The 26,434-nt window shown below is 41.6% G+C and overlaps 1 protein-coding gene across 2 annotated transcripts; it reads left to right on the forward strand.

Annotated features, from left to right (window-relative positions):
- Positions 1-205: 205 nt before the first annotated feature.
- Positions 206-25,271, forward strand: gnb1l (guanine nucleotide binding protein (G protein), beta polypeptide 1-like). Of its 2 annotated transcripts, none has more exons than XM_085424765.1 (7): positions 206-346; positions 2,887-3,058; positions 3,226-3,351; positions 3,537-3,699; positions 7,293-7,385; positions 15,845-16,060; positions 21,652-25,271. In XM_085424765.1, the coding sequence occupies exons 2-7, from the start codon at positions 2,949-2,951 to the stop codon at positions 21,928-21,930; spliced, it is 987 nt and encodes a 328-aa protein (XP_085280891.1). In that variant the 5' UTR covers positions 206-346; positions 2,887-2,948; the 3' UTR covers positions 21,931-25,271. The 2 variants fall into 2 exon arrangements, with proteins under 2 accessions (XP_085280891.1, XP_085280890.1); XM_085424764.1 differs by lacking the exon at positions 206-346 and adding an exon at positions 399-553.
- The last annotated feature ends 1,163 nt before the right edge of the window (positions 25,272-26,434 follow it).

The raw sequence follows: 26,434 nt of genomic DNA on the forward strand, positions 1-26,434 counted from the left end.
CGCTTGCAGCCGCAACAGCAGGCCCATTGTTGGGCCAGTTCAGCGACTGGAAATGCTGACGCCTGGAAAACCTCACTGAGGAAGTAGTGGCTGGGGGAAAATGGCCATTATACTCATCCTTTGGATGTGCGTTTATTTTTGCAGTTCTCGAGCCCCTGCAAAGCGCGTGTCCGCCGCTGACTCCGGCTGTTGTCTTTTAGGTGACGGCGAGCTGCAGCCGCCAGTGGAAAGTTCTGCGAGTCGAAACAGCAAGCCAATGAAAACAGCCAGTTTCAGGTCTCAGTGTGACTCGCAGCTCAACACTGGAAGAGGACAATAAGGGAGGCATAACCCACCTGTTACCAGGGTTAGCCCCCCCCCCTGTCACACACTCACACAGGCCCAGGACTAAGGAATGTAGTCTTACCCACCCATTCACAGGAGGAGCAGCTTCACTGATAGACCCATAAAAATACTGCTGCCATCTTCTTCATACCATACAAAACAAGTCTGTACAGTTGTTGCTTTAAGGCGTTTCTGTTGGTTCAGTTCCGAGAAAAGTGTGACATTAATGGTCAGTATCTTAAACATTTCCAAATTTCAGTCTCAATCTTGTCGTTGGAGATTCCACAAATGTCTTGCACTTATTGGTTGCTGTGCTTTCAGTTCTGTACAGCTCCAGATCCAGCTGAGTTTCAGTCTGGATACTGTGCCAGTCCGCCAGGCTTTGAGACCTCTCCTGTTCTTTTCTCAAGGCCTTTGTGTGATGTTGTAGCATGACCAAGCAGTCTGTTGGCCTTTGTTAGGTACCTTTCAGGCAGTTGAGTTTTGTCATAATAATGCATCAGTAACATTTGTTCCACACTGCTGTCAGACACACAGAGGGTTTGCAAGTTATTGTGAAAAGTTAGGACACCTGCAGGAATTATGCTCAGAAAGTTTTGAGCACTTAATTCACATAAAGTTCTTTTTAATGAATGAAAATTTCCTACTTTTTCTGAAATGTATTAATTTATTAGACCAACTTAATTACAGGGTAAAAAAGCTGATGCTTTTTTTTTTTTCAATTTCTGCTTTATATATTAATCAATAGTACAGCTGGTGAAATAACCGTCATTGTTAGAACATGGGACTACACTGTTATGTGCTTAATTAGGGAGGTTGATCGGGGGTCTCTGTCGCTCCGCTTCACAGATTCACATGGACAATTTAACCACTAACCTCCTGAAATGAGCTGCTCCTGAATGCCTCGGGCTCCAGTTTCAGTGTCTGCTGATTGCAGAGAGCAAGGGTTATGATAAGTAAAAGTAGGGGAGGGGAGTGAGTCGGGGCAGGAGAATAAGGCTTCCAGTTTTAGGTACCTGTGGGGATGCTTTGGAAAACAATGCCATTAATCAGTTGGTGTAGCAGCCAAGCATTATAGAGAACTTATGTTACTTTTTTGTAGATTTTGGTAGACTCCATTCTTTCATTGTGTATCCTCAGATTTACTCTATGAAACTGAAATCAGGGCTCTGTCAGGGCCTGTGACTCTTACTATTATATATCTTGGTTCATATTTGGAGTAAATGTGTTCTTGCAGAACATTGTGTTCTTCCCTATACTAACTGCTATCAATATACTGGACACAAGTGGGACATATCAGCTGATAGGTGGATAGATAATGTCAGTGGCTGATTTTTACCTGTTATGTCATATCGCTTTTACACTGGCTGAAAAAGGTAATTCTGTGTCACCTCATCCAAAGCTTCTCATTTGATCATCTCAGATTTGCCAAGGGGAAAGATACACTTCTCTGAACCCAGTTCAAAGGTGATGATGAAAAGCAGTTAATTTTTTAATGATGATCTTTTTGTTTTACTTAAAAAATGGAGGAACGAATCACAACAAATACTGAATAAATTAAGGCAGAGAAATGTGGGAATAGCTAAGCAAGTTTGGGCCTGGTTAGTACTTGGATGGGAATGCCTGTAAGCTTACAGGGGTGGCTGTAGTGCTGATTGCTCTCCGATGCATCCATTGGAGATAGAAAGCACTTAGGTAGAAAAAGCATAGAAAAAAGCGCTTATATGAATGTGTGTGAATGGGTAGAAAAAGCACTTTTATAAGAACTACCAATTACCATTTACATATACGTGGGCCACATGCCTGTGCAAAACATAAATACTAATAATAGCCCATTTGGCGCATCCTTAAGTTTTGTGTTGGCAAGTGTCTTTTCATGTAGTTTGACACCATGATTTTAAACATAGATAGCATTTTATTAGCTGTGATATCAGCCATTCACATGTGATTGTTCAGTGTTGAAGCATCATTTCCTTGCAGCATGCCTGTGGTCAGGTTGGTTTCCTCAGCTACCCAGCCTACAAACAACTTAAAAGCCCGAGCTGTTACCTCTGCCTCTGGGACAACGGCTGTAGATCAAGAGGAATGAGAAGCTCAGCTCTCTGTGTTTACAGTAATTCAGCTGTCAGAAGTGGTGATATATGACATATTGAGTAAGAGAGGTGTTTTCACGCAGACTAGAAGGAGGAAGACCGAAAGAGAGCCACAGGGTCTGTAGCTACTAACAATGGAGAAAATACAGACAGTGTATAAAACATCTGTCTGCTGTGTGGAAGAGAAAGGGTGAAGCACCTCAAGGAGGCCCGTGCTCAGTGTTTGTGCATAAAAGGTTTTTGCTTATTTGACATATTAGGTGTGCACTTCATTTCTATTTTGTTCATCTAAAATGTGTCCAATTATCCTGTTTTGCATAAAATACGTTTATCAGACGTTGTGCAATCTCTGAGAGGTATTTGTGGAGCAATCCAGTGTGGACTGTAAGCATTTTATTGCCATCAGCCTCAGAATACACTACTGTCACGTGTTACATTCAGATTTCATGTTCATGTTTTTCTTTTACAGTGACCGCAGCGGCGCTAGTTTTCAGCCTTCTTTCTGCCACGTTTTGATTGCTTGACCAAAGGATGTCTCGTCCTTCTCCATCCCCCATTTACACCCTGAGGGGGGCGGGCGGACCCCTTAACACACTTCACTTTAGCTGCCAAGGAGAGGGCACTCCCCTCCTGTTCTCTGGGTGAGCCACGATTTGCTCCTTCATATTTTTGAATGTTAGTTTCTTTGAACAAGAGTAAATCTTACCATTTTTGTAGCTACTGTAAAGCAGAACCAGTTTAGTGTAAGGTTCTATGTACGTGATGATCATTAAAGATCCTTTACAAAGCAGCATCCTTCTTTTTGCAGGTCAGGAAAGGGTGCCATACATATCTGGAACCTGAACAGCAGGAGGGCAGAGAAGATCATAGAAGCTCACTCTGGTAACTCTGTCATCTGGGTCAGCACACTGCAGTCAGCAGATGCACTCATCAGGTAAACCTCTCTCAGCTGTCTGGTTCTTACCTTTATTTTCTTAGCAAGGATTTGTGAATAAGAAATGTTGTTAGTATGTCAGTTGTGGTTTAATTCTATGCAAACTGTTTGATTTTAAAAAGTATATAATAGTGAATAACTGCAGATTTTCAGCTCTGGTTTCGCTCTTCCTGTTGGTGGCGCAGTCAGGGCCGGGACATGCAGGTCTGCTGGTGGGACGTGAGTGAAGGTCGCAGTGAGCTGGTGGAGTCTGTGCGGACTGGCAGTGTTGGATACTGTCAGTGCTCCCTTGTAGAGATGAGCCCTGCAAATTACCTTCTGGCCTACGCTGGGGAGCAGACGGAGGAGGTTAGACATCAGCAGTGTCAACATTCAATTGTCTTTACAATCCATGTTCATCCCCCGCCTCTTTATCAGCACATGCTGGCATATGCTAAATCTCTGAACCTAAAGGGAATCTGTTTCCAGTTCAATATTTTTATTCCTGGTCTCCACAAGAGTTACTTTTCATGATCCATAGATCCAGATGATACTTGTCCTATACTAAGCCTTGGAATTCCTTCAGTCCATTCTTAGTCTAAAATGAGACATTTTAGCTCCTTTGCTTCTTTTTACTTCTTACTGTCCGAGCCTTGTGAATAAAAAGTTTGAACAACAGGTGTGAACTTGAGAGAACTATATTAAGAACATGTCTTACCATATAATATGATACAGAACCAAGAGTAGACAAAACTGTCTGAAGCCTGAGCTGTTGGCTCACAGGGATTAGCTGTACTTATGCTGAACTCATTATTTGAAACTTCAGCTATGTTTAATATGAGCATCTGCTATTGTAACTGTATAGACATGAGGGAAAACAAGGGAAAGCTTAAAGGTTCCTATTATAGATATAATGTAATTAAGTTAAAAATGGAATCTTTTTCTTGAGGTAGAGGAGTTTCTATTAGTGAGTGTGACAACTTTTTATTATAATATCTAGAAATGTTTGCCACACATTTTCACAGGAATGCAAGTCTGATTACATTACATTGAGTGTTATATAAGTATTATACTAACTATTACTTGTTACTTTTCTTAAAAGTAATGGAGTATGTTGATTAATTACTTGCCAGAGAAAGTAATGCATTAAATTATTCGTTGCATTATTTTCTTGTTACTCCGTAAAATGACCTGAAGTGCACCATCACATAATGGCCAGTCCCACACAATAACACAACTCCCTGTCCTAACAAGGAAACACATTCAGTCTTTCTTTTAGTTTTTATGTATGAACACAAAGCAAAGATGAAAGCCAGCCCAAAGAGACCTCAAAGCGATCACAACAGTGATTCTACTTCAGAAACATGAACAGGTAGATCACCTGCTGAAGTTCAGGCTCTGGCTGCCAGGCTGGGGTCAGCAAATGCTCAGCTTTAATTTGTGGCTCTTTCTGCCTTTGACTCAATTTGCAGACAAACACAAGTCAGCTGATTGTGGCACAAGTGCTCAGGAAGAAAGAAGCATGTTTGGTTGTTACATAGAACTGAAGACTGATTGCAATGAAAATAACAACATAATTGTATCTGTAATGTAATTACTGAAGTCAGTTGTTTAATGCTTACTGAAAAATGCAAAGTGTTACTTCTGACACTGCAGATTCGACTGCATCCGTCCGCATTCAATTAAATTCCCATTTGATGAGTAACTTGATGCTCCGTTTCATTTTCAACTGACATGGAAGGATTTCGTTAGCATATAAATAGCTCGGCTTTTTGGGTGAGCAGCTTAATAGGTTTAAACCGTCTGAGTTGAGTGTAAAAACACATCCTGTATAAACCTGACCAGACTTGCTGTTGCTGTTTAACTCAATGGAATTCACACATATTTGTGGGTTTTGATACCGTAAGAGTGCTCTCGGAAAATTGTGTTCCTCAAAGTTGTTTTTGTTGCAAGTTCTGTCATCTTTCCACCGATGTTTTGCATTTGATGTGATCCATAAGCGTATTGAATCCATTCAGGTAGTGTCAACATGACACATGAGCATGCCCTCTGCAGCCAGAAACTGTCAAACTGTGATCTGAATGGCATCATTAGCAAACCTTGATTTTATGCATCAGTGTGCACTTTTGAAGGTCAGGATCTTAGTACTGACCACCAGCTAAATGTTGGTTAATTGTGGTTGTGGTTAGTAACATTCTTTTACCTGAATGCTTTTGTCTAAAACACATGGCTTTGAGAATTCCTAAGAAAGCAAAGCGCAGTTTTAACTGTGCTTTACAGTAAGTAATGAGCATGTTCCTGCTTAAAAGTCAAAGTAGCTGTTTACATTTTTGTCTTTGAATGGTGGCTTAAAGAGAAAAGAATCCCAGCCCAGTCCTGATGGTGGAATGAAATCACAGTTTTGTCTGTCTTGAGGTTAATTTTCTACACCCACACGCCTGTTTGGTTTTGTGTGGAGCCAGTGTCTGAGTGGTGAGGCAGGATGGGGCAGCCAGCTATTCAGCCATCTTTTATTGCCTCCAGATTCATGTTACGTGCTCTTCTGTGGCAGAGCTACACTTGAAAGGGAAGGAGCGGTCACCTGATCCAGTCAAACGTGCCTCTGCTAACCTCGGTCCAGTGGGCCAGGCATCAGGGCGCCTGTGACTCCCAGCACCTCAATAATGCCATTGTCCCAACAGACACAGACAGAGACACACCTACAGACCCATAAACGGCAGACCAAAACAGGCCACACTCCATTTTGGGCTCTCCACCCCATTCCACAGACATAACTGACCAAGTCAGATCCCTATCATGCATCTGCAAGTAAAAACACACCCATTAATGAATTACCTTAAGGAACAATACTGAGGCACTTGCCACAGAGCATTCACAGTGGCATGATTCAGCGCCTCGGGCAAAATACGGGGCGATATTTAGATATGTAACCGAGACAGGCAGCAGTTTCCATCTGAAGCTATTTCACGTGGTTTTATTGTTTACTGCTCACAGTGAGATTCCTGCCAGCAGCTTTGCTGCCACGGGAGAAACATTAATTAATAGCGTGGGTGTTTTATTTATGGGCAGTGTGATGCCACACAAGAACAGTGATCACCTGAGGCACAGAGAAGTCCTTAAAGGCCCTCTTTGTCAGGCACGCAGAGGTAAACATGCAGGACAGATGTGGCTTAGCGCTAAAATACAGATCGCTTCCTTTAAGGGCTGTTTAATCTGAGGCCTAATGAGAATGAATATGAGCAGTGTATATCATCCGCGTGGAGAAAGTCGAAGGAATGAGCTTTGGTCAGGATGTGTGGGTACACACACTCGCACGTGCACGCACACACATCATCATTAGTCTGTGTATTTTTTATCAGAATCAGTGCCAATGTGTGCAGGAAAACACCACTCAGGTCGCAGGGTGAGCCTTTAGCAGGATTTATTATAGACAGTGAGGCGGCTGCTCTGCGCTGATGGATGACACTGTACTGCTGGTTGGAGGGACTTGGATCCGTGGAGGTCCTGAAAAAGCAAGTATGGATTTGGGTTGCAGGTTTGTTACTTGAATGCAGAAGACAGACAAATTCCAACTTGGCAATTAGAACTTGTGTGTATATATAATTTTGTGCCAGTAATGAAAACAGATTAATGAAAACACATACGCTGCCATTTTTCGCTTTTGGGGTGAGAGATAGCAGTCCTGTTTGGCAGGAACACGACCTTGATTGGGATGAAAGCATTTTTACGCTGATAGATTGCCATGAAATTTTGTACAGAAATCCATTGTTCTCTTGGGATGTGTGCTACTGATTCTGGTGACCCCCGGCCTTTTTATCTTGACCCCCTTAAATATCTCAATAGCTGCAAGATGGCGAGACACCACATTTTGTGCAGGAAAAAAAATCCATCATTATCCTTTTCTTTGCAATGTAATGGTACCCTTTCAGTTTTAACCTGTAATTGTCACGTGTTCTCCACAGATCAAGATTATCGAGCTGCCCAGTAAGACTGCAGTCTGCACCCTTGTGCCAGAAGAAAAGCTGGGGATGGTCATGTGTCTACAACTGTGGCAGGTAAGCATCAGTTTAAAGTGTTTTCTTCAAAGATATTGTTGAGTTGTTTTAATTAATGTTTTAATTAATTGTCTGTTACTCTATTTTTCTGCACCATTACCAGCACACACTGAGAAATGCACAGATACACTCAGAAAGGGCCCTATGCCGCTCATTTACAGCCCCCCATCTTTTTTGACATTTGTGTGAGTCATAGGTCAAAATTATTCTGATTTATCTTTGGAGCTATTTTATTTCTATTTCCTCCCTTCAGGACAACTTTCTTCTGATTGGTTGCCCCTCATATAAATATATACATTTCAACTAAAATGTGGTGGAGCTTCTGTGCTCACATGCAGAGATGTGTTTCTTAGATATCGTCTAGTACAAAACTGTCTAAAATGTCTTTTAGAACATTTTGCACAGGTCTAATTAGGAGCCACCAGTGAAACATAACAGAAAATAAGGAAATTCACAATATGATCAGTCACACTATCCAAAAAAAGAAAATCACACTGACAGCCAGAGAACGATGTACCTTTTGTTTCATGACTGTTAATAAAAGCTCACACATCCGTACATACCTGCTTCATTCTGATTGGACAGCGGCCCACGACAAGTCGCTAAAGTAAACAAAAAACACACACGTGAGATGCGGCTCGTGATTTACAGCTCGACAACTCGTCCTGCATCATTTTTTCCAAGCGTTTCTTCTCAGCTGGCAGCGAGTCCCAACACTGTAATTAGAGTGTTTGGAAAGGCCGGGGGTTCACAGCCATATATCAGCCTGCAGCTGTACATCCAATCTGATCTGGGCAAAAGAAGTTACAGCTTTCTGTTTTGTGATTGCCGTTGAAAGTTTTATTTTCCAGCCATTAACGCAACCCTGTAATTATTTTTATGGTTAATTATTAACTCTCCGGGTTTTGGGGCTGCAGGGAGGGACTGAATGGGGGGTTTTGATGCAAGGCTGTGGATGGTTTGCATAAATTTAATGAGCTGTGCAGTTTACAGGCAACAGAAATCAAAACACAGCTTATCATCTTGAACCCCAGAGTGAGGCAAGCTGCTGGCCTGTGCACACTTAGCCCAGCATCCCTGTAATACTAATTAGAGTTAATAAGTCAAAAGCAAAGCCTATAAAAGTGACATTGTTTGTGATGTTGTAGAGAAAAGAGTCTCGGTGCCTGCTGACACCATGTTTGTGTTTTTTCTTGTTTGCCTTTGATTTCACTGTTGCACCCACCTTTCATCATCTGATTTATGAACCAAAGCTGGCTGAGCGTTGAGTGCCAGAAAACATAATGATCAATTATATCATTATAAATTATATAATATCTTTGTAATACAGCACAGGCAGCTGTCTGACTTCAAAGCCGAAGGGCCCAGGTGATTGTAAATCATTTCAGGCCGATTCCTTTCAAAGCATGTTCATCTGTTACACTGACTGAGTGACTCAAGAGTTTCCGAGCGCAAGAAAAGACTGAAAACCCGGCCCTGTCTGTGTGCATCTGTGAATGCATACAACCCCTTCTTTCACTCACTATCAAACACACAATGGCAGGTCTTTCCTCAGTCACGAGAAGAAAAAAATACAAACGTTATCTTGCCTTTCGCATTAAATGCTCAAATGCTGCCTACTGCCTCCTTAACCTGACACAGCAGGAAGCAACGGCTGAAACAGCTACAGTTAGGTCCTTATATATTTGGACGCTGACAGTTTTTTTCTTTTTTACCTGTTTACTGAGGGTACCCACGTTCAAATTGGGTGAAGGGTTTAGGAGTTTCAGCTCCTTAATATCTGCCATCTTCTTTTAAAGGGACCAAAAGTAATTGGACAGACATTGTCTCAAAGGCTATTTCACAGGCAGGTGTGGGTAATTCCTTCCTTATATCATTATCAATTAAGCAGATAAAAGGTCTGGAGTTGATTTGAGGTATGGTGCTTGCATTTGGAAGACTTTGCTGTGAACAGACAACATGCGGTCAAAGGAGCTCTCTATGCAAATAAAACAAGCCAACCTTAAGCTGCGAAAACAGAAAAAAAAAACATCTGAGAAATTGCTACAATATTAGGAGCGGGAAAATCTACAATTTGGTACAGAAAGAAAGAAAGCACTGGTGAACTCAGCAGCACAAAACGACCTGGACGTCCATGGAAGACATGCGTGGTGGATGATCGCAGAATAAATTCCATGGTGATGAGAGATCCCTTCACAACAGCCAAACAAGTGAACAAGACTCCCCAGGAAGCAAGTCACTCATAAGCCTCAAGAGTAGAAAGGCTAGATTGGAACAAAAAAGCCAGCAGAGTTCTGGAAAAATCTTCTCTGGACAGATGAAACCAAGATTATCCTCTACCAGAGTGATGGCAAGACAAAAGTATGGAGAAGGCGTGGAACAGCTCATGATCCAAAGTGTACCACATCAACTGTAAAACACGGCGGAGGCAGCGTGATGGCTTGGACACTAATGTTTGTTGATGATGTGACACAGGACAGAAGCAGCCGAATGAATTCTGAGGCGTTTAGAGACATACTGTCTGCTCAGATCCAGCTACATGCAGTCAAATTGATTGTCAGTGTTTCATAATACAGATGGAAAATGACCCAAAACATACAACCAAAGCAACCCAGGAGTTTATTGAAGCAAAGTAGTGGAATATTCTTGAATTTTCTTTAGTTTTGTTGAAGACCCAGCATCTGGTGATGTGGATGGGTTCAAGACTTCAGGCTGTCATTGCCATCCAAGCTTTTTCAACCAAGTATTAGAAATAAGATTTTTATTGTCAGTTATTGAATTTGTCCAATTACTTCTGATCCTCTGAAAATAAGGGCTCGTGTTTAAAAAAAAAAATCTGTTAGTTCCTCACATTTTTATGCAAACTTTATATTTAACCCGCTGAATTAAAGCTGAACTTTAACTGCATTTGAGTTGTTTAATTTAATATTCATTGTGGTAACATACAGAACCAAACAAGTAAAGAAAAAGTCATCTCTGTCCAAATATATATGGACCCAACTGTATCCCCATCTCTCCACCCTGCCTCTCCCTATCACACACACTCCAGGAAGAAGCCACTGCCAATTATCTCTTCTCTCTGTCTTCGCACTTGCCACCCCTCCCTCTTTTCTTCCCACTGCTGAGACGAGAAGCGATTATCCTCCTATATTTTTAAGGCAGACTCACCAACAGATTTATTGTCAGCCTTTAAGACCTCTCTGCAGGAGTTTATGGAAACGATTAAGTCTTAAGCAGCGCTTTCTTCCAAATTTAGCCACAATTCACTCCATTAAAATCCCACCTAGCCCTTAGTGGGCTATGACATAAAGGTGACAGAGCTTATTATCAGGGTTTTCTGCATCTGATCGGCTAGGAAGCCATGAACGATGGCGAGTGGAGGAGGAGGAAAGCGCCTCCACATGTGGGTTTGACTTGTGTGCCGATGTCAGGCTTGGCCAGGGGGACAGTAGTGATATATGATGTGCAAGGCTTTTAATGTGAACAGAGGCTGGCGGGGGGAAAGGAAATGTTCCTATACAGATATCCATCACTCTCAGCTCATCACCTTGCAGCCTCGTGGCCATGACATCATGGTGAGACCGGGACGAAAAGCGAAGGAGGCGATTGGTTCCTTATGTTGAAGCAGTGTCTGCCCGAGGCCTGTGGTGGCCACATCAGCAAACAAACTGGTCTGAGGGTTGTTCGTGATTTAGGCCGGAATCACAACACAAGGAAACGACACCGAAAATTTATTAGCTTCATGATGCCATTTTTCTCCAGTTATCTTGTTATGTTTTTACTTTGTGAAAGCAACAGTGCACAGCTGAATAGAGAGTAGATTGTTAGTGTAAATGACTCCTTTACATTGTCCTTGGCAAAAAATACAGAAAAACCTATACGCCTATAAAACTATATAATATAGGTTAATATAAAAATTCTCATGTATGATGGCTGTGGTCCTGGGATCATAGCGGATTCTCCAGTCTGCACCCCAAATTGTTCGTGATGCATCGTTGGTGGGTGAGTGTGTGGGTAGAAAATGTTTAAGACATGGGTGAAAGTGGCCTGTAGTGTAAATAGCACTTTGAGTGATCGGTAAGAGTTGAAAGGTGCTATCCAAGTACCACTGACCATTTACATACCTTATAATAAACAAGGACAAACAGTACAGAACATCACCAATAAATGGCACATATTAGTTGCTGTCAGTAAAGTCTGTGATGTTTATGGCCCTGCTTTGTGACAATCTGCCCCTGTAGATTACCACTATTTACTTTAACTTTTCTGAAAAAATGAACATGACTAATTTTAATATTGAACACAAAAGCTAAATGGCAGTTACAGTGGAAGTTGCATTCTTCTGTTTGTCTTAACCAGTTGTATCAAATTTAAGGCCCGGGGTCAGCACCGGGCCAGCAAAGACCCGAACCCGGCCCACTGGAGATGTTTAGAAAATACGACGGAGGGCATAAAGGTTTCAACTTTTTTACTGTATATTCATAAATTTGACAGCTATTCCTGTTGATAAGGATTCCCCACACAGCCATTTATATTACAACAAAGTAGTTAGGTAAACAATTTAATGACAGTTTTTCACCATGTACAATAGAAATTTTGTTTAAAAATTTTTTTTCATCAAAAACTTTGTTTTATAAATATGAGACAGTCTGGGCAGTGACCTGAGATGTCCTGATAAGGTTGCACTTCTTTATCTTATATTAAAATATATCAGGGATTAAATGTGCAGTTAAATGTTTTTACACTGAAAGTGAGTTTCACTCATCTCGCCCACATCAAAGTGAGCTGCACATGCTTTATGTTTCTAAAAGTAGTTTGACATCCCTGGTGTAAACTGAGGCATTGCACAAAAATAATAAGTACAAATGTTTTTTTTGATTTTATGATGTGCAAATCATCAAAAAAAAATATTTGTGACCAGAAATCGAACTGAAGTGCTTCAGGGCTGCAACTGCACTTTTTTCCTGAGAAAGAGGAACTTTCTCAGAACTGTGATTTAATCTGCTCACATTTGTGAATAAAGCTCTTAGTTAGAAAATGTAATGACCTCTATAACAGTCGTTAAACTTTTCTGTAAAGATGTCTGGATATGTATTCTGGAGGAAAATAGAAAAAACTTAAAAAGAGGAAAAGAGGGTTATAGGAGAATTTTCACTCTGTTTGACATGGTAAAATTGAGAAGCGGAAACATTCTGTCTGATTGTGAAATTTAAGGTTTTGCAGCTTTCTTTAAAAACAATCATTTCAAAATTGATGGTTACCTAAAGCAAGCAATTTGGTGATGAGTTTTAGAAAACTGTGTAAATATTTTTATTGCCTTACATAATATGTTATATGTATAACATAAGTATTATGTATGTTGATTATGTTGACCAATATCATGTACCTGTGCACGTCATATTTGTAGTTTCTGATGCTTCAGCGGCAGGTGGATTTTAAACATTAAACACTGTTTCAGCAGACAAGAGAAGGAAGGAAACGAATAAATGAATATTAATAAAATATAATATACTTAATATATTCAGTACAAAAGCGCTCAGAGTGTTAATTGTCAAACAGGACACAGCTACACCACCTTACAGCATGTATATCTCACTAGAAGTCTTAATACAACTCCAAGACTAAAACAGTTGGGATGCAACTGGTTTTGCAAATCTCATAAACCAATATTTTATTCACAATAGAATCAATATGTAAAAAAAACTGCATTAACAAATTGTCTAACAATTTTGGAACGATGTTCATCAAAGAATTTGAATACCTGAATGCAAAGTCTTTACCAGTGCATAATATCATTCAAAGGACCAAGATGAAAATATGTACTAGATTCCAGCGGGTCCTTGGGCTGCGCTGCATTGCAAGCAGGCACATTCTGTCATAGGAGTCACTGCATGAGCTCATAAACACCGTTTGCTGTTCCGTCTACACATGCAGGATAACACCCTATCATGCACATCATGAACATGATCCAGAAATTGGTCCAAAACCCTTTTAAAATGGACTGAGGGAAAGTGGAACCGAATGAAAATTTGCAAATTCTCTTTTGGAAAACATGGAGGCCGTGTCCTTTGGACTAAGGAAAGGAGAGACCATCTGACTAGTTATCAGTGCTCAGTTCAAAAGCCTGCATCTGGAAAGGCACCATCAAAGCTAGATGGATGACCTTTTCAAAGAGGGCCTTGAAGGAGGAGCAAGACAACCTTAAACTGTCTATGCTTCTGCTTTTTAAAGATGTGTTGCTGCCATCAAATGAGTCAGTATTTTTATTAAGATGGAATTTTTTCTTGGTTTAAACGTTTGGTATTTCTGCTCTGTCCTTTTGTGAATAACATATGAGACAATGAGATTTGCAAATCATGACATTCTCCTTTATTTACATTTTACACAGCATTGGGGTTGTGATATGTTTACAGTAGAAATGGCACAATGATGTCTTGGCATATTTGCCAAAAGAATGAAAATCGGCCTATAGGGCACCTCTATAGCTCACCTGGTAGAGTAGGTAATCTGTATGCTGAAAGGGTGCAGAGGCCATGGTCTAATTCTGCCCAGATCATTTTCTGTGTCCCATTCCTACTTGCTCTTTCTACTCAGCGAGTGTCCTGTGCACTAAAACAAACGGAAAAAAAATAAAATAAATCAGTCTCTAATTACGTGCTAATACGCTACATAAATACAGCTATGAAAACATGGCTGAAAGTCACATGACATTGCCATCCTGGAGACGACACAGAGAAGTCTCCTCCGTTGGTCCTGCATCTCCAGCCAGCTTCCATCCATCTTTCCAGCTGCTCTTTGGTGATGAATCTTCTCCCTGAGCCCCAGCCCCACTCCAGCAGAGAGCCCTCTTGTAGAAAGGCCTGTGGAGGATATAATGAATTACATGTCTACCCAGGGTTCCCCGACCTCTGACCCATGACATCATCAATCAGCAAAGTCCTACACTTAAGTGAAACGGTGGGCCCCTAGCCTGGAACGCTTAGCCTGGTCCCTGCCGGCAAGCAGGGGCCACTGATTTTCACGTGTTTTTATTTGTTTTCATAATCCCTTAGTGTTCGTCCTCGCTGATGTGTTTGGAAGGAATACACGACTCTGTCTATAATTTGTTTAAAGCTGCAAGAAGAGAAATATAGGGTGTTAAGTGAGAAGAGGACTTGGACATGAGTAGGGAAAAAATGGCAGACACGGCCTCCTTGCACATATGGAAAAAATTTCTTACCCTCCTACCTTCCGCATGGCACTGTGCTATTTCTGGAGGCCTGGCGGTATTTTAAAGTAAAGGCATGAGTTAGGATATACGTACATATCTGTTTCTTCAGGCCACATTAGGGCGTTTTAAGGAACGTATTTACGGTAGAACGGACTACAGTGTTTTGTATTTTTATGGAAAAAATTTGATTTTCAGGAAGCGGGATGATGGGAAAATCTCACCAGGTGTCCCTCCCTCGTCCTTCACATCTCGCCTCCAGCAGTGCCTATATAAGGCAGCTACTTTTCACCAGCCCACCTTTATGTGCTTGTCCACAGACATAATTTACAAGCTCAGCTACACCTCCACACAGCCTCTGAGCCGGCTTGATTATACTGCTGTAGAGGAAGCGAGCACTCAGAGGTTATCTGTGGACTCACAACAGTGGGAAGGCACAGCTTTATTATTCTTTTCAAATGTTACACTGCTGACTTTGCCCCATTAATATGCATGCAACTCTATTTTATGGTCACCATAGATTGCTCTATATATTTAACAGAAGATTCTTTTTTATTTTGTCTGATGCCTGTTTGCACACTTGGTTTCATTTCATTTCATGTGATTTGAAAGATTTACTCTGATGGATTCGCCAGTTGTAAACATTCAAGCTGGATCTGGAACGTCCGGAAATGAAATGGATGTGAAGCCAGATTATATGTGTCGGGTTTGTACGAAAGTTCGATTTATTTATTCTTTTTAGATCGCGAGTATGCAGTTTGAGAGTATTTTTTGCAGAGGAGTTATATTGGTAGCAAAAATGATCAAAATAGAATAAAATAATAAAACATGAACACATTAAAGTGGAGAAAAACCAGAACATTGCATAATGAGGAGATAGTCAGGAAGACATGAACACAAAATCTCAGCTACATGTCGAGAAAAGCAGCATTTTTTCAGCGTTTTGCTTTATTTCACTATCTGTGCATGCTTGATGTCTGTGGCTTAGTAATATAGATGAGGAGCAAAGTGAGGAGTGGTGTAATGGAGTGCTGGAAAGAGAGAGCAGCAAGCTGACGAATGGAGCGTTTTTCTGAGTGTCAGCGGGAGCTTCCAGGATGATAACCTCTGCTCCTCTCAGTTTCCAGCATTGCGCAGTGGTTTCCGTGTTTTGTTTTTTTTACGACACAGCTCTCATCTAACATCTTAACTCATGCTTCACTTTCTGTCCCCTCTTCTCCATCTTGCTGTCCCTTCTCCTTCCTCTCTTCAGCCAGACTCGGGCTCTGGGCCTCTCCTGTTAGCTGGATACGAGAATGGCTCTCTGTTGCTGTGGGACGTAACCCAGAGGTCCAAGTTGAGCCAAGTCAAAGCCCACCCTGAGCCTGTCATGTGCCTGACCTTTGACACCACAAGTCTGAGGGGCGTATCGGGCTCCTCTGAGAAGACGCTCTCCTCCTGGAGGCTGGATGGACAGAGCAACCTGCAGGTCAGTAGAGGACAGAGCGTTTGATCTGACTGGTCAGTCACTCTCAAACTGTGAAAATGTGAATTTGTTTGTTGTGATACACCTGCAGTAACCTCTAATCCGCAGTGATAACTTAGAAAAACATAGCTTTAATCATTGCTTTTAGCTAGCTGTATTAAGTATTTGTGACTTAAATTGATTTGTGCTTGATTTTAGCTGTTTTTTTCTGTTCGGATGTTTCAGTTGGGTCACTATGTACTTTTCTTTATATCAAATAATACTAACAATTCTGCCAAATTAGGGTTAAGTACTGAAGGTATTTTAGACATGATGCCAGGTGTCTCTTGAAGTTGAGATTTTTAATCTCAATGAGATTTTTTACCTGGATAAATAAAGGACTAATAATAAATAGAAGTATTCCAAAGGATACAACTACCTTGGTTGAGCTAGTCATGCTAATTCATATTGGTTACTGAAGCGTCCCTAGCTAAGACCCCAAATAAGCTGACCTGCTAACTAATTGTTGAACAAGAGAGTCCCTAGAAATAGTATAAAAAGGAACTGGCAGCAGCAGAGGAGTGTTACCTTTCTCTGGGCTTGCTTGGAAAACATCAGGGGCCAAAGAGGAAGAGGCTCAGCAGGGCTCCAGGGGCCATAAATCAGCTGCTGGTTACACAGCATTGGCAGAGCTGGGGGCCAAGGGCCAAGCTGGGGCTGTCACTCCAGAGTCTTACCACCCACATGAACATTGATACACAATCGCATACTAGACCTCGATATGCTCACGTCACCGTTGATTACAGCTGGGAAGAAAAATGTGTGTCATTTTCTGGTTTTAAAAAGAGGAAAATCAAGGCATACTTAATTCATTTAGCATACAACATTCCTCTTACCATAATTCTGTTAAAACACACAGACTCTCAAACATATGTCCTGTCTATACAATAAATTCCATGCCAGTGCATCTGCACTAACACCAAAAGAGATCATATCAGCTTGTACCATAATTCATTTTACATAACAGCCAACGCCTCCGAGACTTAACGCCTCATTTGAAGCTGTATTTTCTCTTGATTTCATGAGCAAAAGGGAATGCTCCTATTTTTCAGCCAACCCCCGTGAATCCGAGCCAAGGGGAACCTGAGGCTGATATAGTACACTCCTGCACAGTGAAAGCGGTATTATTCTTTCCGAGGCTTTTTACAAATGAATGCTTGAATTAGAAATATTTGCGAAGCTCCATTTTTTTTCACCCCTAAATATGTGTCTAGGAAAACACCGCGAAGGATTTGATTCAATCGAAAGGAGGAGGAGAGGGGTTTATTTGCTTTATTTTGCTCGAGCAACAAAATATTGATTCAGCGTGTAATCCAGGATGAGTATGACAGGCAGAAAGCACAAGGAGAGGGAAAGGATCCAACGGGGGCTTTTAAATTATTCTGAAGTGCAGCTCAGTGTGACGTCCAGACAGCTATCCTCAGTTCTTCCCACAAAAGTATTTTTGTGTGGCCATAGCAGGCAGGCAGGGGGGACCTGCCGGTTGGTGGACCCTGGCCCGGGGTCCTGACTGATGACCCTTGAGAGGTAATAAAAATATCAAAACCTGAGAGGCCCCTTAACCAAACAAAAAACACATCTGCAGTAAAGGGAACAGTAGTTCACAGTGGGAGGCTGCAATAAAGGCTGAGGAGGCTGTAAGTGCCACAGCATCCCACTTCCCACAAATTACCCCTGCGATACAGTCCAGTGCAGCAGAGCTGGCTGGATGCTTTTTTTTCTCCTTTTTTTTGGTGAAACGGTGGGGAAACTGAATGTGACACAATGCAGCGCAGTTATGATTTAGCGAGGCTGAAAGGCTGTGAAGTGAGCTTATCAAGGCCAGATAAAGACAGATAGCCTCAGGAATGGAGGTTAATGTATTTCACATGGCTTCCAGAGGCCTTTATCTTCTGCTTGACCTGGAAAGCCTGATATCATTTCATAGCATTTTTCCCCCTCTGCTCTGGTGCAGTGTGCATTTTTGAGAATTTGTCAGGGTCGAGACTATGTTGTATAAAGACGTGAGACTTACAAGCTGTTAAACCAGATGGACGCTCATTTAGGTGGATGCTCACCTGCATTGGCACGTGCAGTGACGGGTTTCTCCTGGAGAGGGAAAAAGACAGCAGTCGCAGTCTGGAGAAGGGAAAACGGGGTATAGACAGGGGAAGATTAGCAATGTAAATCAAGCGTGTCTGACAGTGAGCTGTTGCTGGAGCTGATGACAGTTCTCTACAGGTGGACATCCTGCTCCTCACATACACAGCAATATAAAAATATCCCCTGTTGTCACCTGCACGATTTCTTTGGGAAACCACAATTCCTGCAACTGCTAGTGTCGAGTCCTGGCTTTTGGATCCGATCAAATCAAGCCCAACTTCAGCTGTGCTGCAATATAAAAAATCTTCACTCTTTTTATGGGGCATCACCCTTCCTCCTCCTCCTCCTATCTTTTCTGAATGGGATTGCTCACCTGACACATCCATCTCCTGTCAGCCAGAGCCGAGCTCTAACAGACAAGGTGACAAAAGGCTGTAATCTCCCCACTGCCAAGTGTGATTCAGGGACAGGGTGTGTCAGATATACCTGTGAAAACCCTTCCAGCCGCTAGACTCGAGTGAGTGAGCGATGATGGGACATTTCAGTAGATCAGTGTGAACACCAAGATTGGTGCCAAGACCAAGGTTAAAGACAGGAGGGAAGAAGAAGGGGGAAAAAGTGAAGCAAAGCACGAGTGAAACCTGCCAAGTGGACACTCCCTTTGAACGTCAGCTCGCTCTGGTGAGATGCTACGAAAGAGGATCCTGAAGTGTGAGTTTGTGTTGGATCTGTCATAGGCCCAGCTGCTGAGCAGAGCTGGTAGCCTCCTGACAGCTGAGAAATCTGGCGTTTAGACAGCAAACCCCGTTGTGTGTGTTTATCTGCATGCTGTAACACAGCCCAGGAAGGAGTGTTTCCAAAAAGGGAAGAAAAAAAACAAGAAAAAAGAATGATGAAGACCAAAGATGGATTCTGTCTGTGATGAGATAGCAAGGAAGCAATCTGAGGAAAAATGGGGTGGAAATAATGCAAGCCAAGACTCCCCGGTTAGAGCTAATGGGTTTCATTAGAGACTGAGGACTGGTTAATGGCAGCACTTGAAGTCAGCTGCATTTTCAGTTAGATGTGGTGTGGCCTGACAGCAAAAGCAACAATGCTGCTGCCGGAGAACATCGAGTTAGAAAAGACAATAGTCTTATGTTCCAAGAGCAAAGAGTTTTTCTGACATTTAGAAATAATATATTCAAGGGCTGCAACTATTTTTTAGGTTTTTTTAATTCAAATTAATCTGCAGCCTCAGAGCCAGTTGAAGCACAGCTTTATTTATTTGGCCCACTTTTATGGACCAAATAAATAGGTCATATTTTTAAAAAGCCAAATCCAATCAATTAACTGTTTGTAGAAGACAGTTTAAAAAAGTCTCATTTGAGCAGCAGGATTTTTGATCCTTTTTTTTTTTTTTGACATTTAGGAGATTGTTGTCTTTTCGAAAAAGCAGCTGCTTAGCTTAGTGTCTGGAATCAAAGTCTGGAATCAGGGTACATGGCTTTGTTCTAAATACCGAAGTCAAAATGTTTCTCAAAATGTTTTAATCATCCTGTTGTTTTTTCAATCATTATCGAAAAAAACAACAACAACGGTCTCCAAAGTGTCCTAAGTGTAAGCAGATCATCTATATGATCAAAATTAATATGACTTTTAGGCTGCAACTCCCATTTCCTGTCAGGAAGATGTGATTTGCTGATAAATTAGCAGGTAAAGTGCAATTAAAAGTTAACCCCAAAGTGAGGCCAGCACAAAATTAATTGCAATAAAATAAAACCGGCCTGGATTTTTCTTTAAGTTTAGAATTGATAAATTGGCAGCTAATTGAATCTCACAGTTTTATTTCTCTTTTACTTCTCAGTCAGTCAGCTGATTGTTTCAGTCCAAGCTCCAGCACCTCGCGACTCGACACTGATGGCCGGCAGCTCAGGAACCGGCAGAGCTTCACATGAGCATCACTCATTCTAAATTATAGCACAAGGCAGCCATTTTTTTCTTTTTACTACTTTTTCCTCTCCACTTTCTCAGACAGAAAGTAAAAACAATTAACCAAGCAGCCTTGCTGAATGACCATCACTACTTCATTAGCCATTTACTGCCTGCAATTGACCCCTTAATGAAACAAATGCCTTTTCCTGACACAAACTATGGGAAGCAAAACAAACAAAAACAGACACTTAAACCCATCATTATCAGGACTCTAATGCAAACCAGATGGACAGAGGTAGGGGCATACCAAATACCTGAGGTAATAACAAAGCTCAGAACAATCTTTCACCCCTTAGTTTGCTTTGTATTTGTGGATTTGGCTCTGTTGGGCGAAGTGGGCACACGGTTTCATCCTCGCGATGATGGTTTGACTAACAAAAGAAAAAAAGTGAAATGGTATCACTGTCTCTTCTAAACTTGGCTTTTCTTGCTGTTATGATCAATGACATTCCTCCCTGCTCCTTCTCTCCCTTGCATTCCACTTTATCCACTTGGGCTATGAGTACCTGGCTTATGTCTTCCACATGCAGCTTGCGGATGGTTCCTGCCCAGAACAGGAGCAGGATAAATTCTCCCAACATCTCCTCCCCATCCAAACCATTAGTCTCCCTAGACACAACTTATGAAGTCAATTTTACGCTGTCCAGTTTGATTTCAGCTCCCACAGCCAGATGTTTAGGTCCCGTATAGCGATCCGGTGGAGATCTCTACCCTTCAGGAAAAGCACGTTCGCTTCTCCAGGAATGCCCACAACACCGGGGCCCTTCAGAGCACCATCTTAGCCACCATTCATTTTCATTTGTCAGAATGTTGCGCATTTAGAGAGATGGATACAGTCTGTGGGACGCTGTTGATCACAGGGAGAGGGGGCTGTGGCTAATCTTTAGCAGGCAGATGTTACAGCAGTGTATTTATCAGGTCTCTCTCCGCTGATCAGACCTTTCAGTGTGAATGTAATTCATCAGAGGTGCTTAAAGCAACACGGTCTCTGCAAACAAGCATTTCAGCGAGATGGTCTCTCGCTTTCTTCCAAACGGCGACACAGGTAACACGCTTACAGAATACGCCTCCCTAACTCCAAAACAAATAATGGGTCGCCGAGAGATTTACTCGCGGCCCTCGTGCCCTAATGTTTTATGGATGATGATTGAGTCCCAGGAGTATGCAGCCAGGTTCAACAGACCTCCAGCCTCACACTTGGACCTCAGTCATCAGATCAGCTGATAGCCCCCTCATTGTCGGTGTTTGCCTTGGCCACATTTTCCCAGACGGTAGTGATTAATTGACTTACTGATCTATTAAGTATGTCTGTTTTTTTTCTTGCCTCTATTTGCATGAAAAATGGGTTATTTGGTGTTACATTTACAGTTAGGAAAAAATGCTACATCCCATCCTTAAACAAGCACGAGGCTTGGAATACATATGAGAATGCCTTTGTAGTTGTGTTTTAGTAGCACACAGTCACCTGTTCAGATATTTTTCCTCTTTCTTTCTTACAGCTGCAGGACTGCGTGACGCTGGTCAACCCCGGGGTTTCCCAGCTGTGTATCCGCATGGATCGTAAACTTCTGGCTTCAGCAGGTTGGGACCACCGGATAAGAGTATTTGGCTGGAAGAAGCTCCGGCCGCTGGCGGTACTACAGTACCACACAGACATGGTGCTCAGTGTAGCTTTCTCTGACCACCGGGACCCCAGACAAAGAGTCCTGGCTGCCGGATCAAAGGACCAGCGAATCAGCCTCTGGTCAGTTTACAACGAGGGAACGGACACAGGCTGAGTCACTGAGCTCTGAGAAGATTTATGATCAATACTACATTCATACATTACAATCATGTGTGCTGATACAATATGGAAATAGATTGTGCTTCTCATGTACTGACATTACAGTTGAGCTATGAACAGCTACCTACTGACAACCACGTGAAACTCAGGAGTCCGTGTTTCACTCCTTAGCGCTGTACAGCTGCAGAATTAAAGCACTTCAATTCTTTTTGATACAGATTAAATAAAGGATCGTCTTCATGGTCGGAAGATGCCGGTGAATACATGATCACAACTGATTTCCATGTTCAGTCTTTACAAGTTAGACCAACTGCAGCATCTTATCAAAGTTGTATTGGTATGTTCTGATGTATATATACTGATTATGTTTTTATTTATCTCTGAGAATAGCGAGGAAGGGGTCAATGTGAAAATACAAAGAAAGTATATTGGTCTCCAAAATAAAATAAAATCTTTATTTTCACTCATTATATTTTAGTGTGCTTTTTAAATTTTTTTTTTAAATATATCATGTCAAAGCTGAACCACCATTATTTCCATTTCTATTAAGCTGACTGGAATTCCTGATGACTTTTAACTGCTCCATGCAGCTATGTGATTGTGTTGACCTATCTGAAAGGAGATTTGCTTCAGTGGACTTGAATTTAAGGTATACGCCGCACCTGAGCAGCTACGTAATCTCATGTTGTTATTCTAGCAGGCTTTAGTTTAGCACACAGGCCTTGCAGTCTGACCTGAGCTGTGTTTGTCAAACAAAAGTAAATCACAGCGTGGCGGGGGGGGGGGCAGAACAGAAGGATAGTGGTTTGGTGTTGCTTTCCCTGATCTGCGTAATCAGTTTATGAGCTCATTTTATAAGAAGTATACCTGCTTTGAGATAAACTATTAAATGTGAACTCCTTTAGCGCTCGTGTCGAAACTTGTCAAGTTGAAAATTAAGCAAAGGTTCTGTTTAATTTGCCGTGTGACAGTTGTTAGCATTTAATAATAATAATAATGGATACTTTATTGATCCCCATGGGGAAATTACTTGTTTTTCTCTGCATTTGACCCATTCACTCAGTGAAGCAGTGGGCAGCCCACTAAGCAGGCGCCCGGGGAGCAGTGTGTAGGGACAGTACCTTGCTCAGGGGTACCTCAGGGTAGCCGTTAAGTGGATTCGAACCGCCGACCTTCCGATCATGGGGCGACCACTTTACCTACTGAGCTATCCCTGCCCCAGATTTGTAATGCCGAATGCAGACGTCCTTTAAAGAAGATGACATTTGTCAAGAAGGTTAAGGGTCTTAAAGGAAAATCAAGATGTTTTGTTTTTCATTTCATTCTTTCGCAATATATCTGAGAGTCGACGAGCATCATGGGAGCTCATATGTTACTACATCGTGCCGAGAGGTCGGAAGGGGGGGGGAGGCAGAGCTTCAAACACCAGACGTTCTGCTTCGTAACGACTTTGGCTCCGGGGATGATCCCAAGTTGAGAAGCTCGTCATGGTGTACAGGACAGGCCTGAGAAATCAAAGAGCCAGAGCAGCACAATGGCCTTGAATCATTAGCCAGCATAGAAAAGACAAGGTCATTATTGAGACAAGCTGCTTTTCTGTGAAGCTGCTGCCAAAATTGTACCTGAACTTTAAATTCGTTGAAAGCTTTTATTTCACTTAAAAGTCCATGTATAAACCGTCTATCACTTTTTTTTGTGTGTATTTTTTAGTATCCCCCGCAGAGTATACGTTTTGTCCCTACACTTCCTGTGACACCTTGCATTCATAATGTCTTCCTAACTCCTTTGTTGGCTTTGAACAAACACTGGAGGTGATGTAGGCAAGCTTCCGTCCATTCTCTGATAAATCAAATGCTTGGTCCTATTGGTGTAGATGTCTGCTGAACGGAGCAGACAACAACCCAGTAGCTTCACAAGTGTCCGGCTGTATGGCGGTAAACCTCGTAAATCACTCCATAATGGATCATTTAGGAAGTCAATAAACGGGGAAGAGAGACTGTCTGCACAATAGGCCTTGTGCTTCACTTATCACCTAACATGTGTCTTCCTTGGCCCTTAAGGTCAGAGGTCAGCCTGGTTTAGGGATGGGACATAATCCGTTAGGGTGCACGTGTGTGTGTGCAGTCAATGCAGTCTCTCCCTAAGCCTTCATGGATTATATTACTAGCTCAGATGTCACACTGAGACTGATTATTTAGACATTGTGAAAAAGAGCGTCCAAAAGAAAATAACCCGTTGCCCACAAGCCAAGATCAATGTTTTACCTCACGGCTAAGTTGGTTTTATTTGTTTTTTCATATGTGAATTAATACAAATGTATCTAGGCTCTCGCTGTGTGGTGGGGATTTGTTTTGATGTTCCACGTAAAATGTCCGTCAGCAATATCACACATAGGATAAATCGTAGCAGGTCTCGCGCTGTTTGAGAGGCCGTCGTAGGGACAAATATGCAAAGCATGTGTTCTGTTGTTTAGGTGGCGGACTGCAGCTAGTTTACCTGGATCGCTTTCAATAAGTGTCCCCATGCCGCAGGAGGGTTCCGCACGCCGAGGTGAAGCGAACGCCGCCCCGACGGGCCCGTCACAGCAGATGTTCCAGATGCAGCTGAGTGTCAAATGATGTTTCGGGTGGCGGCATCGTCCATCTTAGCTCTTTTAATGTGGGAGCTCCTCTGCATCCTGTCCCTGCTGGCATGACGAATCGAGGCACATCGACGGTTACACACTTTAAGTAGATTTGTGCAAATGACACTGAAATATTGACTTTTAAAATGGCCCAGACCTTTTGAAAGCGTGGCAGTACCATTTCATGTGCATGAGTGGAAATGTAACACACAATATGTATGTGAATACATCTTTGAATGCTGCGACCATACTGATTATGTTTAGTTCATACTGATGTGTAATTCATCACAGTTTCTCCAGTAGGCGCAATTTCCCCAATTTTCCACAGCCTGAGGCTTTCAAAGTCACGTCTAGACTGATGCATATATTATACCAGGGACACCCATTCACTAAGGACTGTGTCTGAGCGCGCAGCATATAAAGAATCTTTTCATTGTTGTGCACAGTTTGGTATAAATTAAACCGCTACAAATAGGGAAGGCCTGAAGAAAATAGCAGTATTGTGACTGAAATGTTGACATTTTATTACTTTAGCATTTCATCTTACATTACACTCTGTTGCACTTCATAAATAAATACTGACCTGAACTCTGCTACATTTATTTTACAACTTTATTTATGTAGTTGGGTTTTCTGATTCATTTTCATAGATTAAACTAGCCAAAAGCAGACAAAGTAGCAGTATCTTAACATGCTTATTCAGAACTTCATTAGTCTTTTATACAGTCTGCATGCAGCTGACTCCTTTTTGTTCTATTATAAAAATAGAACAAAAAGGAGTCAGCTGTATGCAGACTGTATAAAAGACTAATATGTATAAAGCCTGTGTATACTGTCAGTCGTTAGTGTTTAGATAGTTTAAATACTTTTTGCTGACTTTAAGTGGTTTTCTTAGAAGTCGGTTTGAAAGTTTTTATGTACTATTTTTATTAGTACCATATCTGCAGAAATGGAAATATAAAACACTTTTGTGGTATTTTTATTTTATTTTTTAAGTTCTTTATTACCTCTTTATTCTGAATTAACTGAAAACTCTTTTACAGTGTATTTTAAGATGTGTTTGAAAATGTAAAGACATTGTTAAAACTCAGTTAAAAAAAATTGGATGCATAAATAAATTAGATGCAGTTGAAATCTAAATGTAAAGACATTGTTAAAACTCAGTTAAAAAAAATTGGATGCATAAATAAATTAGATGCAGTTGAAATCTTTATGGACATCACATTTCTATTGATATTATTTATGAGGATAAATTTAATAAATGTCTTGTGACTGTCAAAGTTTTTTTGTGTGTGTGGTCACTGACCTTGGGGGTCAGAGTTACTTAAACTAGTTTCACCGCACTACCACGTCTATTAGCACAGTCACTGATGTGCCTTCTGTGCTGTGAAACCTATAATTAGTCCCAATATACCCTTTTGACCCTTTCTAACCGACTAGTTACCCTCGCCTAACCTTATCACGTGTCCCGGGGGTACATATGCAGTCTAAGGAATAAACTCCTACTACCTGGCTGGTCTTCAACAACCGCCGGCCGGATTCAGCTCACACCGAATGGCTTTACGCCTCCAGACCGCTGCTTATCCCTACTGGACACGCATGAAATAAAATAAATAATAATAATTAAAAGATTTTGTGAATTATTTTTTGATGCGGGTAACATATTTGCTTTGCTTTTCGTAAAAATTTTTTTTTTAAAATCGTTTTTAGTGATGCATTGTGACTCCATGTGGAAGAAATTTAACAGTTAAACCGTTAGGTGGGTAATGCAACACCACACACACACGCGCGCGCGCGCGCGAAAAAGGCCTCTACCGTTTCTAAAATTAAAACTATACCTTGTGAATGTAAATAATACACATACATAGGTAGAGTA

Source organism: Rhamphochromis longiceps, linkage group LG12 (genome assembly GCF_057381845.1).
Source record: "Rhamphochromis longiceps isolate RC_006_pf linkage group LG12, R_longiceps_female_GT1.1, whole genome shotgun sequence".
NCBI lineage: Eukaryota > Metazoa > Chordata > Actinopteri > Cichliformes > Cichlidae > Rhamphochromis > Rhamphochromis longiceps.